At 37.6% G+C, this 20,027-nt stretch overlaps 1 protein-coding gene across 1 annotated transcript in view; it reads right to left on the bottom strand.

Annotated features, from left to right (window-relative positions):
• Nucleotides 1–20,027, bottom strand: part of LOC107680011 (protein phosphatase 1 regulatory subunit 12A-like) — an 85,114-nt gene that overhangs the window by 36,450 nt on the left and 28,637 nt on the right. The window contains exon 2 of the mRNA XM_016475754.1: nt 3,454–3,584. Within this exon, the coding sequence (XP_016331240.1) occupies nt 3,454–3,584 (131 nt within the window). The remainder of the gene's footprint in view (nt 1–3,453; nt 3,585–20,027) is intronic.

Raw genomic sequence — 20,027 nt, 5'->3', positions numbered from 1 at the left:
CACGAACAGCTTGTAACACTCCAAAGAGAAAGGAAAACTTGAAATCGCCTCATATGACCCCTTTAATCAAAATTCAGTGAAGTGGTCCTCCACTTCTATTGCTGGTTAACAGCGTGGATTCATGTCACTGAGTACATAGGCTTGAGAGTTATGAAGGAGTGGCTGTCTCTTGTCTGAAAGACCGTTTCAGCATTGACCTTAGCGTGATCAACACATTGCCCTCAATAACCTCTCTACTCATGTGTCAGATTCAAGAACCGCAGCACTGGGGAACAAGGCTGCACAGACCTGCCCTTACTACAGTCTGGATCACCTTACATATTAAAAGCAGCTCAACTAGTAGTTTCTTATTATAAATCAAACGCTTTTGCAAAACTCCACTTGGCTACAAGTAAAGAATTTGGGTAACTTTTTTTAGGGATGGCGTATCTGCCGATACCGATCCGATACCAGTGCAGTTTTTTTTAAATGAGTGTAGAATTTCTATACCTCAATGTGTAGGTCGATCATCACTCTTTTGTATGTTACACACAATCTACTAAATATAGACAGCTTCATTATAAAGAAAAAATAACAAACAAAAAAATATAATCAAAATCTATGACAAAAATACTATTATAAACTAGGTTAATGGATAATTCAGTAGCAAAAGTTACTCTAGAAAAATCATGAGTGCACAATAATTTTATAAAATCCTAAACTTTTAGTGGGAAAAAAATATATATTATTTTGTGGGTAACAAATAAAAGTGAGTAAGTGTAGGGCTAAATCTGGTAGGCCTACACATTGCTTTTTGTATTGTAAAATACATTCATGAAAAACAAGTAATATATTTATATATAAATATATACTATAGTAGTCAACATTTGAAGTGGATCAAAACATTCCATCAAAGTTGTCAAAAAACCAAAACAATACCCGTTCTTGTCTTAGGAAATTAATAATCTTTCATTGCGCAAAAGTATTATGATACTAAAGGCTACAAATACAGAGCAGCTCAAAGTGCTTATGCGCATCCCGTGCGCAGAATGACGTGCTTGAAGCAAGTCACAGCGCACAGCATAGAGAAGTTCAAAACACAAAGTGAAGAGATATTGATGCGTAGTGTATTAAATATGTGCGTTCGTTTATTGAGAAGTTTGAATGCTGAATGGAGGATGACAGACAGCCGCTGCGGAGAGAAGTGTTTACGTGAACTTGACTTAAATATTCATCTGTACCGCACATTAAACTATGGAAAAGCTTCAGAACACTTGAAATATAGTGCACGAAAACTTTATGGTGCTTTATAATGTTTTTGTGGCTTTCGTGGGGCTTAATAATAACACAATAGTATACGCACTATATCGGATTTGGATCGGTCTCTTCTGACCGATACCCCAATCCAGCAGAAAATGCCAGTATTGGAGCGATACCGATACTGAATATCGGATCAGCGCACCCCTAACTTTTTTGAAAAGCAAGTTGTGTTTCTTTTACTAAAACAGCCCTTGACTTTACTGTTCTTCAAAAACTTAGCATCTTGTTTGAAACTGATCATCGGCAATGCTTTGCTGAGATTATTAAAGAGGCAAAACTGATATATTCACCGTCAATCCCAATCAAACGTATTGCAGGCCGGTCAGTATTTTACATAAAACAGGCTTATTTATACTAGCCAAGTGCAAAACTAAAAAAAAATTCATAATTGACTATTCGATTGTTGAACGACTACCCAACTCAACTACTCACCCTGACCCATCCTTAATTTACATATCTTAAGGTGTGTACATTTATCATTCTGCGAATCTTTGCGGGCAATACAGTCATTTTGAAAAAGAATACACACAATGAGGAATATTCCCTCACAGATTTAGCAATGGGTTGAAGTTGGTCAGGCAGATTTGCCGCAGTGACCAACAGAAAGCTGCTTGGTTTGACAGTGACTTCTGTGTGAGCTGTGCTTCATACCTTGCTACACTATTGACAATAGACAATGGCCCTTTTTTGCCTGTGAAATTTCACAATTGTGCCCGCACCTTAGGCCTAGGGGGTAAAATAAACTATTTTAATATGGGTTTCAAGAACAGAATTTGGAAAGTGTTCATTTACATGTGGTCAGTCATGTTAAATTTGTATATTTGTGCCTAATTTGTATATTTGAGTCATTAGGCTTGCATTTCTCTGTTTTGCCATTTTGTACACAATTCCTATTTCGGATTCTGGAAATGTTAGTCCTATCAACAGACACTAAACAGGTCAGAGTACTCGCAATATTCAGGACAAAAGCAAGCCTGTTCCGTTTTACTGTTTGCCCTATTTAAAAGTCAGCTGATATTTTTTATTTTCTCTAGAGTGCTGTGTTCCCTATACAGATCTCGAGCCTCCAATATAGCTCAAACATGAAATTCAATAGTAAAAACGCCCAATGCATATAGAAGAGTGACACTGCCAACGAAGCAACAAAGTCTGAACTCTAATCAAGAATTGTCCATGACAACAGTTATCGTGATCGACGTGACATTATAAATTACATTGCAATCCCAGAACGCACAGCAACAAGCTAAGTGGAAAAAACACCCCCCACAGATTCAAAGTGGAGGATGAGGAAGAAAAAATATTTATTATGAATCAAAATGTATTCAATGCTGAAAAGTAGGGATGTAACGATTAACCACGAGCCGGTTGAAAATCGATATATTAGTATATTATTATAGTGTTATATTTCAATTTCACAGAAATGTGCAGCATTTTGTCCAAGCAATAATAAAAGGACACATTTAATTTATAATTTGTCTTAAATCTCATTTTGTTAAAAAAAATAATCGTGAATCGAATCGTGAAATCAAAATTGTGAATCGAACCGTGAGTTGAGTGAATCGTTACATCCCTACTGAAAAGTATAGAAAAACATTATCATGTTCAGCGTTATTTGTGTGGCCTACAGAGGTCCTGTCCATATAGAGACTGTTCGAGTTTTATTAAAATTACTCATTGGTCTTCCATAGTAGCAAACCTTTAGATCAAAATAACCACAGTTCAATACCATGGTAAAAAAATGCAATTATATATTGAACTCGTTATCATTTTATTGAGGAAAATTATATTGCTATAATTATTGTTATCGTTTTATCGCCCAGCCCTAATGCTTAATAAATAAAAGTATGGATTTCTCTTTCTTTTCTTTTTTTTTACATTTCTTTAAACAAAATCCTTTGAACAGTAGTGTATATATCCATAACAGGACAATTTAGTGTTATTTAAACTGACTCCTTTGTTTTGCTTTTTTCATATTTTAATATTTAACGTCTGGGTCTGGGACAAAGGTAAATCAAAAAGTAGGTTTTAAAGTGGTAATATGACAAAGAAGTTAAAATTTATTTGTGTTACTAAAAATAATCAAACCCTGGGACATAAAACTGGCTGAAGATGAAGAAACACTTTTGTTTTCTGTGGTGGGGAAATGGGACTTACTCAGCGATGTCGAGGTATCCGCAGGAAGCGGCAGCGTGAAGGGGAATCCAGCCTTCGTTGTCGGGCTGGTTGATGCAGGCTCCATGCTCCACCAGGAAGGTCACCATGTCCACATTATCATCTATGCAGGCCTGGAAAAGAGAAGAAATTAGTTAACATCTAAGCAAGAGTACGGTCTAGCCATTTAGCATCTCGCAGAGTAAACCTTTTCAAATCATTAGGGCCTTTCGCACCGCTTTAGTTCCAGAACTAAATGTACAGTACTAAAGTACTGGGACGATTTTGCGCGAACTATTTCCCAGTACCATTTAAAGGGTTGCATTCGCACCGACAGTGTGTACTAGGAACCGGTCGACAGCGACGTCATTTGTGCACGGCGTTCAACAACGGAAACAAAGAAAAACAACGTTAACAACAGGAGGATGGAGGACGCTGTGATCGGAGCTGTGTTTTTGTTGTGTCTCGCGGGTTTCACAATAATGGACATGGAAAGTCGACGAATACGTAAAGTGATTGAAAGAACGGAAAGGAGGACTAAGAATCTCCAACGACAACTGGCAGTGCTACATTTGCTACAAGTGCCTGCACTTCAGCATCCGTCCATCTATCGCTGTTCTCCATACTTGCGAAATAAGTTGATACAATGTTTACAGTATGTTTACACAGCGTTTTAAATCATGGCGGGGGAGGGCGTTTTCATACGCGTTTGGCCAATCAATGTCTACTTACGTCACGATTAGTACCAGTTGTGCTGGTTAGACCCTGCTCTGGAGTAGGAGCTAATTTGGTTCTCGAAAAAGGCAGTCCGGTACTAAAATCGCACCCAGTTCCGGCGGTGCGAAAACGCCAAAAAGTGGGTAGTTCCACAATTAGTTCTGGTACTATGAAAAGTTTCCTGCGGTGCGAAAGGCCCTATAGATCCTTTCAAAACAGGCTAGCATTTTAGTCTGGATTAAAAGCCTTAGCAAAACAGTTTCATAAACCCAAATGTGAGCTTCAGAGCCAAACATTAATCTTCAGTGGGTACCTATTCCTCTAAACAAAGACACATTATATCATCAGGTAACCAAAATGCCTTGAGGGAAATAAAGAGGTCTGTAAGTAACCACTCGATGAGACAAAAGAGCTTGAAATAGACTAGCGTTGTCACTACAGTGACTATATATACACAGTTCAAACGTTTGGGCTCAGTAAGATTTTAAGAAATAAATGCTTTTATTCAGTAAGGACACATTGAATTGTACAGAAGTGACAGTAATATTTCACAATATTTCACAAAATGTACTGTACTTTTGTATCAAATAAATGCTGCTTTGTTGAAAAAAAAAATACAACTGACAGAAAAATATTAACTTCAGCCATTCAGTTTCAAATAAAATACTTTCTTCCTTCCTACAGTCGGCAGAGACAGTTTTTTTGTCATGGCAATCATGTGAACTGCCTAATTATCTTATGTTTTGAGTGGAGCTTTCAGTGTCCATTGTCAAACTCAAACACCTCACAGTCTAAACTCTGCGACCTTGACTAGTGTCCAACCTCGGTTCTCCATGTGCTCCCCTCTTGAACGGCTGCCCGTAAAAGCTCCTGGTTGCCATGACAATACCATAGGACAAAGAGGGAAACACACAAACCAGCCTCACGTTCAGGGCACACGACTATCGGGTTGAAATCCTTGCCCAAATTTGGGCTGTTTACAGTAACGCAGTAGAAACGTGTGGGCCTCTTTGCTCTTATCAGGGCCTTGTCAAGCTAGAAGTAGAGGAAACCAGGACTGTCCAAACAGCTAGCTTCAAGGATTTTGAACACCTTTTACAGGTCTGATGTGGCTTTTTTTTTTTGTACACAGCCTTCATCATGAAATCAAAATGAACAACTCCTTTTTTTTTTTTGTATGGAATATTGCAGTTTATTATAAATGATTTCTGTATACACATTTTTTTTATTTATGTGACAACAATCTTAAACCAAAAATATTAACTTCCCCTCCCCGCACAATGACAAACATCCCGTTTGCACCGGGACAACAATCACTCCTCACCAGCAAAGTGTCAATCACATGAGATCTCAGCAATCACAATCCCATGATCCAAACAATTTCCAATGGACAAAATCAAGCACAGTCCTAATTATTTTCTACGGAGGACTACACAGAAGCAATTTCATTAGCTTAATAATGGTACTCGGTTCTGTGCCTGATATGAAATCCTACAATATATAAACTACAAAATCATATAAATAAATTAATGTCTTTTATATTAGTTTACATAATAGTATATAACCAAAGCTATAAATATCTATGAAAAAAATTTAAATTTTAGCTAGCTAAATGTACACTGACATAAGTTTAGTTAGCATATGTTTAGCAAACTATGTGCTCAGCTTATTAGCTTACTATACCACTACCGGATTCGCCTTCTAACTTACACTGTGTCCTAACTACATGCGATGCAACAAGATTCCAGCGACAAACAATTTGGCTGTCCACGCCAGACGCGACACGACAACTTGACGCGACAGAATCAATCAAACATCACAGCCAATCAAAAGCATGTGTGGGCGGGCTCTCTCTGGAAGCGCACTGCACTCGCAATGAAATGGATAAGTTTATAATCTAATTCATAAATATTAAACCTTTTTAACATTATTAAATGTGCATACTGAGTGACTGATACCATTTTTGTTATGAAATACGGTTCGCAGTTTTAACGTACATGTTTCCTTTAATTTATTTTCAAGATCTGAGATAAACTATCTGTTGTTGCTTTCAGTTTGGCTATAAATGTCATGCAATATGATATTCAAACTCACATTAGACACATTTAACAGTGAATAAAGCAGATAATCAGTACCTGAGATTATCCCTGTCACAGAAATAGAAACCGTTTCTAAAATAGAAATTTTGTGTGTCGCCGTTGCGGCTGGTTAGGACAAAAACTCCGATTAACATGGAAAAGATACCTTTTATCGAGTGTCGCGGCATCGCGTCGTGTGTAGTTAGGACATGGTATTAGACTATACCCTGCAACAAATGTAAATGTTTTATACATTTTGTTTGCTTGGGCTTTAGAAATGGCTACCTCCTGGGATCTTAGGTGGACTCGACAGGAAGAGCAAAACGAACTGACCACGGCTCTCAACCAACCAGCCAATAACCACAAGGTCTCCTAAGCCTTCAGCAGATAGATAGCAGTTTTTTTCTGTTGATTAAGACTTTGGCAAAAATAATAACGTGGTGAACAAGACTTAGGGCTGCACGATTATGACAAAAATCATAATTGTCGATTATTCCCTTGAAATTGTAATTGTGATTATTAATTACAATTATCACAATTTACATTGAATGATGTTTATACCATTGTTTGATGCAACTGCATGCCGTATTTTTATATGAAAATAAACAAGCTGAAAACACTCTAACTGAAAAACCTTTAGTGCTTTTCTATAGTATTAAGCCTCAAATGTCAACTATACATCGGATTGGTTTCTTCTTTAAATTATAAAAAAGGTAAAAAATATGAATGGTATTATAATGTTATACTAAAACTAAAACAATGGAAAAACCCTCAAGATAACATGTAGAAAGAAAAAAACATATCTTAAGCGTGCAGAATAACATAAGTGGACTTTGAACGATTAATTGCCGCTTTGAACGATTACGTAATTGTGGCATCCATAATTGTAATCGCGATTAGAAATTCGATTAATTGTGCAGCCCTAGAACAAGTCTGACCAATTAAGACTGATTCAAGCTGCTCTTTTTAAATGATTAATTAAAAAACAACTAGCACAACAACCACAAAAGAAATATACATCATTGTATTTTATTGCCATTATAGGTAATTAACTTAGAAAAGTGAAACAAAAACATTTAATCTGGAGAATTTTTTAGGGACATCCAAATAGGCCTCGTGTCATTCGCTCGGCCTCGGGATAACGTGTCCTACCCAGTCCCCTTGAGGCAAGAAAACATTCCCTCTGCCCTCAAAACACAGCATGTTTATTATAAGCCAAACCCAGCCGTTCCCACAGCCCAACAATGGCAATCCCTTAATGGCTAAAATTGCTCAGGCCAGACAGGTGTGAGAGGCTGTGACCACATCAGGGAATGTAGAGCTGGTCTTTAAGCCATAAGACAGGGGAAATTACTCTCCAAAGAAAAGGACGACTCTAAACTAATTCTGTAAAGTGCTTCTGAGCTCCATGTTGGAGTCTCTGAGCACTTCTTGTATGTAGCATAGAGGGAAAAAAAGCATCGTCAATTCCTTTCTGAACATGCACAGGGTAGCTATAAGAACGTCATCTGTGTGTAATGAAGACAGATTTGGTATGTGGGCGTCAAACTAATCCAGACAGACATGAGGAGGTCTGTTTTTGTTTTATATGATGGTGCGGCTACACATTCAGGAGACATTTGAGAGCTAATCTGACTATTAATGTTAGTAATAATAGCAAGGATTACATCCAAATCCCACATTACTGATGGTTGTGGACAGGCATGTACAGAGACCACAGACATATAGTACTGACTCAATAGCGAACAAGTCGCCACATCTCCATTCAAACCTCTTTGACAGAGCTGGAGAGAAGCATTTATTAGCACAAGATGCTGAGATACAGCAGATATATGCAGGTGCAGGTATGATGACCAACAGAAAGCTTTGGTTTGAATGAGACTTCAGTGTGAGCTGCGCTTCATACATTGCTAAACTATTGACAAAGCACCTTTTTTGCCAGCAAAATGTTGCAGAATTTTCACTAAGACCACATTTTAAAGGGATAGTTCACCCAAAAATGAAAATTGCCCCATGATTTACTCACCCTCAAGCCATTCTAGGTGTATATGACTTTATTCTTACGAATACAATCGGAGCTATATTAAAAAATGCCCCAGCTCTTCCAAGCTATATAATGGCAGTGAATGGGGATTTTGAAGTAAAATAAAATGCATCCATCCATTATAAAAAAGTGCTCCACACGGTTACTAAAGGTCTTCTGAAGTGAATGCACTTGATTTTGCTTCAAAATCTCTAACCCCATTCACTGCCATTATAAAGCTTGGAAGAGCCGGGACATTTTTAAATATAACTCGTATGAATTCGTCTCAAAGAAAGTCATGTACACCTAGGATGGCTTGAGGGTGAGTTAATCATGGGGTAATTTTCATTTTTGGGTGAACTATCCCTTTAAGTTGAACTATAGCCAATAGTAATAATGATGCTCGTCTCAACACCGTTGGCCACAAGCGGAATTCCACAGCTGACAGCCGTGTTGCCGTTAGTAAACAAGAAATCTGCAGAACTACCGAGATGAGCGACGTTCAATTGAACTCAAAAGGATTCCTGTCTAAAATGTCAACAATAGACCACTTAAGCTGCTCTTAAGGAACAAGTGGTTAACTTCAATACACAAAAGCACCACAAATACATCCAAACAGCTGCTGATCTGCCTTGAAACCAAAAATGTCAGCACCATGCTGTGTAGGATCTGGTCTGTGACGCTCTGCTAAAAATAGAGGGTTTCAGACGTGCACAAGCCCAGTCTCGGTTTTATTCTTACAGCTGATGATGAGTAGTTCTGTTTTGATGGTACCGCATCTCACTTCTCGCAGACAGACCTATGCATGCAGAATTCAATCCGCGGTTAAGTGAAAACTGTCTCAGCTGCCAACAGAGAATGTATATACTGCTGAGAAGGAGTTTAATTATTAGAGGCAGGATCAGTGTACAAAACACCCACCTTTAGTGGACTAAAGCTTGAGACCACAATAGAGAAACCCAAGAGAGGACAGTACTAAAGGCCATTTTGTTCAGCGACACGCTTTCACTTTTGAACGACTGCAGATGCTTGATTCTGGAAGCAAATCAACAAGGTTGCAGGCTTACAGATATAATCAAAGCAGACACATTTATCATCTTATCTTCACTCAGCAAAGGTTATTATGGATACTTATTGTAAAAACAATCTGAGCTGGGCCATAGAGCTTTTAAACAAAAGTCAATATTTGGAGCATTTTGACTGTTTGATATCTCAAGATTTAAGTATTTGCTCTAAAATACTTTAAAAGAGTAATTGTTTTTTTCAATCAGAGAAGCCATCATTCAACCAAAGAGCCACTGTTGCAAAGTAGATTCACAATGTTTCGTTTAGTTTAACTGTTTTAAATAATCACAATGTCACAATTACACAATGTTATTCCCTAAATTAACACAAGGAAGAATTAGATTAAACCATTTATTAGGGGGTGTCGAAATTAATTGTTTCTAGTTCTACGATGCATCGCGATGCAGACGAGGACGATTCGGTATCGGTTCAGTAATAGACCATAACCGATTATAACATACTGACGCTTTTCTGACGTCATTTGTCGCGGTAGCATACATTAGGCATGTTCAACTTGAAGCGCCGCTGCGCAGAATGATCAGTGTATGACATCAAGTACCGCGAGAGCGATAAGTGAGCAGACGGATCCTTATGCTTTCGAATCGCTCTCGCGGTTGATGTCATACACTGATCATTCTGCGCAGCGGCGCTTCAAGCCGAACGCGCCTAATGGCGGAGGGTAATTAAAATTAAAAAGTAATTTTTTTATGTAATTAAAATTAATTAAAAATGTAATTAAAATAAAAATTAAGAGTAATTAAAAATGCTCCAACTACTTTAAAAGCCGACATCTGGCCACATTTCGGCTTTTATGAACAACCTGGTAAGCACAACCTGGAGAAGACACACGCTGTGTGTAAATCATGTCACGCACAAATAAAATAAGCAGGGGGTAATACCACTAACTTGAGAAACCACGTCAGGTACAGTTCATATATCTGACTGCTTGGATTTATTGACAAAATTGTATACATTTGAAGTAAAATTGAAAATTGAGGATGCAGTGCATCGTCAATGCATTGTGATGCATCGTGATACCGAATTGAACCGAATCGATGATGTGATAATTGTAATCGAACCAAACCGTGAGACCAGTGTAGGTTCACACCCCCACCATTTATATACATCAATAGTAATATTAACCAGCATACTAAATCATTTTGAAGCAAATAATCTTGAGTGAACATGCATGAATCAATAAATGACAATTTATGAATGATAATTGACAAAAAATGTAATTTATCAGTCACTTAATTTGGACTTTTAATCACATATCAACAAAGATCAACATACATACAAGCTCAGCAAATATGGTAAACCAACTGTACTTGTTTGATACTTGCAAGAATAACCCTCACAGTTTACAAACCTCAAACATGCGAGAGGAGAGCCAGTGAGGTTTGTTCTTGTGCATCAACCAAATTGTGCTCTATGTACAGTATGTGCATTGATCAATGTTTATGCGTGAATAAATAAAAGCCTAAAAATAAATGTTCATATTCTTCATATTAAGCGATCATGTGGATTTATATGATCTTCATTAACTTTTTAAAGCATTTTGTTTGAATAAACTTTGGAGAATGGAGGGGCAGAAATCTCTCAGGATTCATTACAAATATTTTTATTTGTTTTTCGAAGATTTGTGAAAGTCTTTTGGGTTTGGAACAACATGAGGGTGAGTAACTATTGACTTTAATTATTGAATTTTTAGTGAACTATAATCCATCTTAACATGCACAATATTCACCATATTGGTCAGTTATTACATTTGGGACTGAACATCCCATGTATCACCTGGCGCTAGTTTGCAGAACTGAGCGTTTCCTCTTTATTACATAATGACTATAATAATAAAAGTGGATGTGGACAATAATGTGGATATGTGGACAATCTAATCTAGTCTAAAGGTCTACAAAAGTCATACTGTTTTTCAGAAAATGCAGTTGGCAAATCTGACCCAGGACATCGGGGTACTTTCCATCACTAAGAGAAGAGACACTATGCACTCATGTCCCATAAGGCACTCTTCACATGGATTCATAAACATTGCAGACACATTAGAAGGTGTCCAACCAATCAAGTGCACTTTAAACATGCGCAAAGAGTTTAACCCCTATATAAACACATATGCCGGGATATGAAAAGCAGCGAGAAATGAGCCTGTGATTGCGAGACTGGCTGCTGAAGTACCACATTACTAAAAGGGCCCAAAGGAGGAAGTGATGCTTCAGAGCAGCACTGTACCCTAATGAAACCTGATCCTACACAGACTGCCAGCTTCTACAAGACCGACCACATCCAATGTCAGTAAGTTAAAAGTGAAGTGCGTAATATGCAGGGACAGCTAAAAGTAAACCATTAGTAGGATGATTTCCCAGAAGAGTTTAAACACCGTGACACTGTCAAAACATCGTTCTGTTTGTTTGAGCATCATGACAAGCCTGACGCAGTTACATTGGCTCGTTCAATAGCTTAAGTTCAGGGCAGGAGCCATGGAGGATGATGATGAAAGTTCTTGGAATACATGTCTGAAAAATAATCATAAATAAGAATAAAGGTATTTCTGCAATTTTATTTGGTGACACTAGAAACAAGATTTAAAAAAAAAGAAAGAATAAATTTAGAATAATTAAATTAAATTAATTTAAAAAAAACTGGATTAATTATTTTTGCAATTCTGAGACTAGAAGCAAGATTAATAAATAAATAAATAAATACATTTAGAATAAATTAATAAAATAAAACTTAAATTCTGTTTGGGGAAGGAAGGAAGGGAGGGAGGGAGGGAGGGAGAGAGAGAGAGAGAGAGAGAGAGGGGGATTAGAGCACTTCATCATTCACTGGACCCCAGAATAGAGGTGTGGATCAGGGTGGGAAGAGGGAGAAAGGAAAGGAAGAAGGAAAAAGGAAAAAATCAGAAAGGTGGAGGGAAAGACAGAAGTAAAAAGACAGTAAGGAAAGAAAAGGAGAACACTAACAAAGGAAGAAAAAGTATGAAAGGAAAGTAAGAAGGGAAGAAAAGTAGAAAGAAAAGAAAAGAAGAGAAAGAGAGAAAGAGAGAAAGGAAGAAGGAAGGAAGGAAGGAAGGAAGGAAGGAAGGAAGAAGAAAGAAAGAAAGAAAGAAAGAGACAGACAGACAGACAGACAGACAGATGCTACTCCTCAACATGTCGATCAACATCCTGATATAACACACTAGGGTGGCAACTAACGTAGATTTCAAAGAAGCATTTTAGAGAAGCATTTTAAATAGTGGACATGGGATGATGATGATAGGGCATCCAACAAACGTGCCAGACAAGAAAAAATCCTCTCTGACACGGAGAAAAAGAAGACGGTTCATGACCCCTACATCTCCTCAAGCATGCTATTCAATTTGGACAAGACAAACAGCGCTGATTACAGAGCGTTATCTATAGATTAACTTAATAAAGGCACAATAAAGGATAAATATGGCTTAGATTACAGCTGAAACAATACGGTGCCCATCTTATGCACCAGCCTAATCCAAAAACAACACAGCGAGAGCTCTGGCTACACTGGGAGAGAGAGGCAAATCCACAGATCTGAAGCATGCGACTGTTGTGCATGCGGAGGTGAAGCCCTGCTTGTTTCCATGGAAATGGGGCACGAAACGGAAAAAAAAAAGACATGAGTTTGGTCAGGTTGGCCTTTTGTAACTAATATAAATAAATAAAAGACGGGAATTAATTTAAAACACACCAGGATTGTTCCAGCAGCCCCTGGAGACGGACTCTGCCGAGGGGGAGATGAAAAGAAAGTCTCACAGCTGATGGCCAGAGGGGGTCCAACTTCTTTTGGAACTGTGGCGGGCGGCTGTGTTTTCAAGCTCTTCAGTTCAGCTTAACCAGTGCGATTCTCATGGCCCTTTATGGTCAAACTCTGAACACATGATTACGGAGCCCTGAACATGGGGTAAAAGTCTATATGGACCAGCTGATGATGTCTCTCCATAATAGGTTAAAACCAAGAGGAAGACCCTCCGCTCTACTGCTGTCAAACAATGACTGCCAAATAGTAAAACACAATATATATCATCACTAAAGTATTCTTGGGTGAATTTCACAAAACCAGTCAAGGGTCCGGCTCATATTTCAACCATATGTGAAAAGAAACTAATATAATATTTTACCATTTAATTTATTTAAATACATAAAAAAAAATGTATTGCTTTCATGTCAGTAAAGCACCCAACCCTAATTTATACCATAAATAAATAAATAATTTAGCAATGATTTATGATTTTAATAATGCACTATTATTATTATTACTACTACACATAATTGTGTATTTTCATACATAATAATACATGTAACTCTTATACATATATAATGCATAAAATATTTTACATTTTATAACTGGGGTATCATAAATTAAAAAAAAATTAAAATAGTAATAAAATTCTAAAAAAAAAAAAAGAAATAAAAATTACACACAATATACACAACATTGTCTATTTTACTTATGTACTATTATTATTACTGCACATATTGTGTGTAATTTTTATTCATCATAATAAATATCTATAATATAATAAAATATAATATATATTGTTTACTAGCATGTCAATTTAACCAAATGCTATAAACTGACACAGTGAGAGGGCTACGTCATTTACAATCACAACTACTCTATACCAACTCTATATCAACCACTACAATAAAAAAAAAAATCAAATGCAAGTCCATCGCTTGCAGTTCAGAAAAAGGACACTGGGCCTTTTCCATACTTTAAAAGGAACTGTGACTTAAACCACCACAGCAGAGAGGAGCACAAACTCCCCCGTGTGCGTGCGTGCGTGCGTGTGTGTGTGCGTGTCAGCAGCAAGCCCATGAGTGATTATCTCCCAAGTCATCACGTGAAGCGTTTGGATCTAACTATAGCAGCACTTCACTTCAAGGGGAGAAGACACTTGACGCCCCCCCTCCCATCTCATTTCCTCTAGCAGCCTCTGTAGACTCTCAAATCAGGACGCTTTCCCAATCCTCCTTCAGCAAACAATCAAAGTAAACATATATTAAAAGGTCCATGTATGATGGAAAACAAAGACCTGATGTATCATGTAGACATATTTGTGCTTTGACAACACATCTCAAGTCTCTCTCCAGTCAACCCAGAACATTTATAGAAACCCAGATGTTAAAATGGAATTTGAAGTCACAACCATGAGCACATTAAAGAGAGAGTTCATCCAAAAATTAAAATTCGGTCATCATTTATTCTCCACTGGTTCCAAACACAAAAAAAAGATAACCAAAGAGTTGGTAACCAAAGAGTTGATGGTACTATCTATGGTACTATTTTTTTCCATACTATGGAAGTCAATGGCTACCATCAATTGTTTGGTTTCCAACATTCTTCAAAATACCTTCTTTTGTAATCAACAGAAGAAACAAACTCTTTTCTGTGAAACAAACTTTCATTGTGCACATAGAACATCAGTCAGTGCTTATGCACATTTATTTGTTGGATTCAAATGCTAAAAACACATTTGAGGGGGGAAAGTGTAAAAACTCAAAAATTAAAAAAAACAAAACATGCAATTTAGATTAAAGGCTTCAAAGAAGGCGGAGCCTTTCAGTTGCCAGGTCAAATTGCTTGAACAGTTAAATTCTCTCGAGAGGTGTTTTCCAGCGTTCACAACTTACATTGTCCTATTATATTCTTATCACTAAATGTTATAAACAATTCAAAGTCAGGAAGACTTGTGCAATAGCTTCTATTCACAAGAGCTAGAGATTCTGCATTAAACTTTGACATTTTGAGCAAGCCTGCATGTGTCAACCGAATAAAGCACAACAGAGAACACTGCCATATTTGTTTATGAATATAGATGTAATGAGTCATTATTGCAAGGTTTTATTTTTTTCAAAGAAAAGTTTTTTGTTTTTTTTACTGTCTCATATTAAAATATTAAAATAAATTACCATTCAGTCACAATTTATAGTTGTTGACAGGACACTTGAACTGAAAAGGTGTGCTGCAGCTGGCAAAGTGATGAAGCCGCAGAAGCCAGAGGTGGTGTGTGAGCCAACTGTCCTTGGCATTCCCCTGTTTAAGTGGCCAACTACGTATCCTTTAAAGTCAGATTGAGTATGCACTAGGGGTTGAACAACTTCTGATTTTTTGAAGTCGACTTTTATGTGATAAAAGTCGAGTCGAAGTCGACTAGTCGCTGATGACGTCATTAATGAACAAATAAGTCTGGAGCTGTGACAAACACCTTGTGCACAGCTATGGCATATGACACAGCGCTGCCCACATGGCTGTTGCTCCTATAACAGCTTTTTTATTAGTTCTTTTGTCTTTGGGTCGTTATATTTCTCACAGATTTCTGCTCATTCTAAATCAGATACAGATAAAGAAGCACAGTAAAGATTACATTCATATCAATGCATTAGTGAGAGCGACTGCGTGTGTGAATTAATTATACCTAGCAGCGTCTCTCTAATAGTAGTGAAGCTGTGGAATTTAGTTATTAAGAAAAATATGCTTGAACTTTTCAGTTTCTAAGCTATTTTATTGAGAAATCACAGAACAGTGTTGACAATACATTTCCGTGCTGAATGATTCTGTGCGTGTGATGTACGCGCTACGGTCTGTAGCCTATGTGTGTGCGTTACAGTGCAGCAGCGCATTAGATTAGAATGGCGATTAACATACCTGTACAATAAGCTGTTTAAAACGTGCATTCTCCCGTTCAATTTCGAGCATCCAGTAATATAATCACACATGTCTTGTGGAGCGCTTTCAGAGTATGCATTTATTTGTCATTTGAACTGTTTGGAAATGGAGCGTAAATGTGGAAGTCCTTCAAAGATTTCTTATCCTGTTGCGCCCTCTATTGGACCAGCGACTAGTCGACGTCAAGCTTAAAGCGTCATGGCAGAGCATTGTAGTCGACTAGTCGACTAGTCGATTAGTCGGTGCAACCCCTAGTATGCACAAACTCCAGTCCTTTGATTCTTAGTTAGAATCAGCTGCTAATGAGTAAGGAAATCCTCATGGCTCATGGAATAAACTAGATTTTGCAACAGGTTAAGCCACCTATATAGAATTTTGGGGATTGTTAACTAGGGCTGGGTACCGAGTTCTATATCAAAGTCAGCGAGGCAATTAGCATGCAGCATGCTTTATGCCTAAATCAGTGATTGGCTCTGGCGAGGCATTTAGGAAAACGCATGTTATGGGACCATTCATTCCCACTGTAGCATCATGCTACATAAGACAATGTATAAAACTTAAACAATGCTTTTACTCAAAACTCACTTTAAACCACCATCGAGTGTTTGAAATAACTTCCAATTGCTATCTAACGAGGGTTTTGGTCATATAATGTTGCATAAATGTGTTATTTGTTGCCTTTTATATCAAGCTAATCGCTACACCTGCTTAGCATTTCTCATGTAAACACACTGTATTGCTATGAAAGTAGGCAGAATCTCATGAAAATCACATACAAATCATATACTGTCATAATCACGTGTTTATTAGCTTCGGGTTTCATCCCTATAAATGTTTTTCCAAGAAGTGTAATGCACGTTCGTTGTCGGAGACAGGGCGGGTTATGAACGTAATATGTGGGGGCTAATTATACATTAAAAATATAGTAAATGGATTTTATAAAACTGGTATCGAGAAAAAAAAAAACGTATCGTTCAGGAACTGGTATCGAAGTAAAGTATCGGTATCGATATTGAACATTTTTGAACGATACCCAGCCCTATTTTTAACCTACACAGGAAACTCCTGTGGTCATGTCATAAAAAACACTTTTATGATATTTTTGTTGGTTGGCAGTCCCTGGTCATTAAATGCTTTCGTTACCTGAAAAAGAGCAACTTGGAGACTGCTCAAAATATCTTATTTTGTGTTTGATGGAAGAAGAAAAATTACTTTTTACTATTAGTCTCAACAAGAAAAGTGAAACCGCATGCCAAAATAAAAGGTCTGACATGGTGACAGCCGGCTAATATTGTCTAATTGAAAAAAAAACTGCTTTTTCCAAAAGCTCTGGAAATTTAGTCGGGCGAGACAATAATATCATTATATAATGACTATGAAGAGATTTGATAATTCACAGAGGCTAAGGCTCATTTGAAACTCTGGTCCTCAAGCAGACCGTGTGAATTTGCTTTGCAAGTTTCTTAACAAACAGCTAAAAAGCCTCAGCTGGTTGCGAAGATAGCTTTAGACTTTAAAACAAACATTTCTGCAAACCATATGCAAACTTTCTTTTCATGGGTTCTCGTATCTTAAAGCATGATGTTCTGGCTATAGCCATCACAAAACTCATTATCTAGTTCTAAATGTTTATTACCCAGTGGAACGCATGATAACCTCTGAGTATCTGTCACGAAAACCCAAACACAGTCCATCAATGGGGCCGGTACAAAATGCAAAATATCACATGCGACCAAATAAAAACCAAAATGCTGCCTTTTTTTATGAGCCAGCACTAGCTCATGCAATAACAAAAGATAGGGAATACAGTCTAAGGTCAGATAACGCACATGTTTTCTTTAACGGGAAATCCAATTGACTCCCTTATAAAGCAATGCTAGCAATGACACTACACTCCCGGACTTTTCCACCGACCCGCTCCCGTCTCGCTTTCTCCCGCAGCAGAGGCCACCTAGCGAGGCTGTAGTCGGGCCCGGCTCTATCATACCACTGGAGAAATTCCCAGATAAGTAACACACCACAGCTCTGAGCCCGGAGCCAGCAAGAGCCCCGCCTCCTCTCGCTACATCATCAACGCACCAACACACAGCCACTTCACAAAAGGAATTCCTTCTTGCGGTGTGTGTGTGTCTGTGTAGAAAGAGAAAGAGGCACACAGTGAGAGAAAGAGTGTGCATGTGCTACAAAAAAAAGAGAAAAAAAATTAGTGAGGGAAAGTGAGATGGTCATATATCACTCTAAATTCAAAAGAGAAAATATTATTAATTTATTATTTATTTCTTTTTTCCTTCCATTTTAATATTATATTTGAGTTCATCTAACATTAACTTAAAGGGACAGCTGTAGTTTACAGCTGATTTATGTGTTGATGTGTGCAAATATAAATTACAGAGCTGTGTAAAAATTTAAATAGATTGTTCATCACCTACAGGTTTACACAAACTACTAATTCTGAACTAATAACGTTAAACGTTAATTCAACTTGAAATTAAAATTGAAGAAAAAAAAAAATCTTTAAAAGATCTTACAAATATTAGTTATCCATGTTTCAGACAGTAGATTATAAGGCCATGTTCAAACTCAATATAATATTATATATAAACTATTTAGTTTATCAGTATCTGAAATTATTGTATCTCAATATTGGTGCATTTCTAGAATTCTAGCAAAACAGCAAAAAACATGCATAAACAAATAAAGTATATAAATATATAAACTAAAAAACTTTTACAAAAATATTTATAAACACCATAAAACAATGATTGACAATTTAAATTAGAGATGCACCGATCGATCGGCCAGGGATCGGAATCGGCCGATTTTCCTCATGATCGGCCCGGATCGGTGATCGGCCGGTCAGTCTCACTTCTTTCTGATTTCGGGCCGATCCGTTTTGTTACCAGCGGCACAGGCAATAACGTAAGCCGCGCATTCTCGCTCTCTTCTCTCCGACGACCCCTTCTCTCTCACACACACACACACATCTTATTTGCTCCGGTTAAATCGGCCAATTTTCCTCATGATCGGCCCGGATCGGTGATCGGCCGGTCAGTCTCACTTCTTTCCGATTCCGAGCTGATCCGTTTTGTTACCAGCGACACAGGCAATAACATCAGCTGCGCATTCTCACTCTCTTCTCTCCGATGACCCCTTCTCTCTCACACACGTCTCATTCGCTCCGGTTAAATAGTGCTTGTATTGCGCATTACAGTCATTCCCGCAGGTTTTACGCTTATACCAAACGCGCGCGCACCACCACTGATCTATATTAGTGGATCGCACAAGCCGCGCTCAGTCTCAAACAGCTTGTGAGCCACAAATACCAAAATGAGTGGCTAACTGCGTTAAAACGGTCAAATACATACAAAATTATGTCAAAATGCCTGTCTTGGAGAGTATTCAGTTAAATACAGTGAGTTTTGGAACGTTAAATAGTTGAGAAACTCAGTCTCAAACAGCTTGTGAGCCACAAATACCAAAATGAGTGGCTAACTGTGCTAAAATGTTCAAATACATACAAAATTATGTCAAAATGCCCATCTTGGCGAGTATCCAGTTAAAGGCAGTCAGTTTTGGAATGTTAAATAGTTGAGAAAGAGAACGCATGTTGTGTATATTGGGTGTTAATTACATTACATTACATACACAGTATATTGGGTCCGTGGATAAACTCTTAAAGGGACCGCAGTCCAATATTTCTGCTGCTGTCTGTCATGTTAATCAAAGAACAAAAGACAAAGATAATCACTTTCTGCTCTTGACTCCATACATTTTATAACTTTAATTGTAAGCATTAATCTGTATTTAATTTTTACAATGAAGACTACAGAAATTAAAGGGGTCATATGATGCTATTTCAATTTTTCCTTTCTCTTTGGAGTGTTACAAGCTCTTGGTGCATAAAGAAGCTAAAGAAGACTAAAGTCTCAAATCCAAAGAGATATTCTTTATAAAAGTTAAGAGTCAGCCACACCTACCTAAAACGGCTC

The sequence above is a fragment of the Sinocyclocheilus anshuiensis genome, unplaced genomic scaffold (genome assembly GCF_001515605.1).
Source record: "Sinocyclocheilus anshuiensis isolate Anshui unplaced genomic scaffold, SAMN03320099.WGS_v1.1 scaffold200, whole genome shotgun sequence".
NCBI classification, from domain to species: Eukaryota; Metazoa; Chordata; class Actinopteri; order Cypriniformes; family Cyprinidae; genus Sinocyclocheilus; species Sinocyclocheilus anshuiensis.
This window is presented reverse-complemented; position numbering and strand designations above follow the sequence as displayed.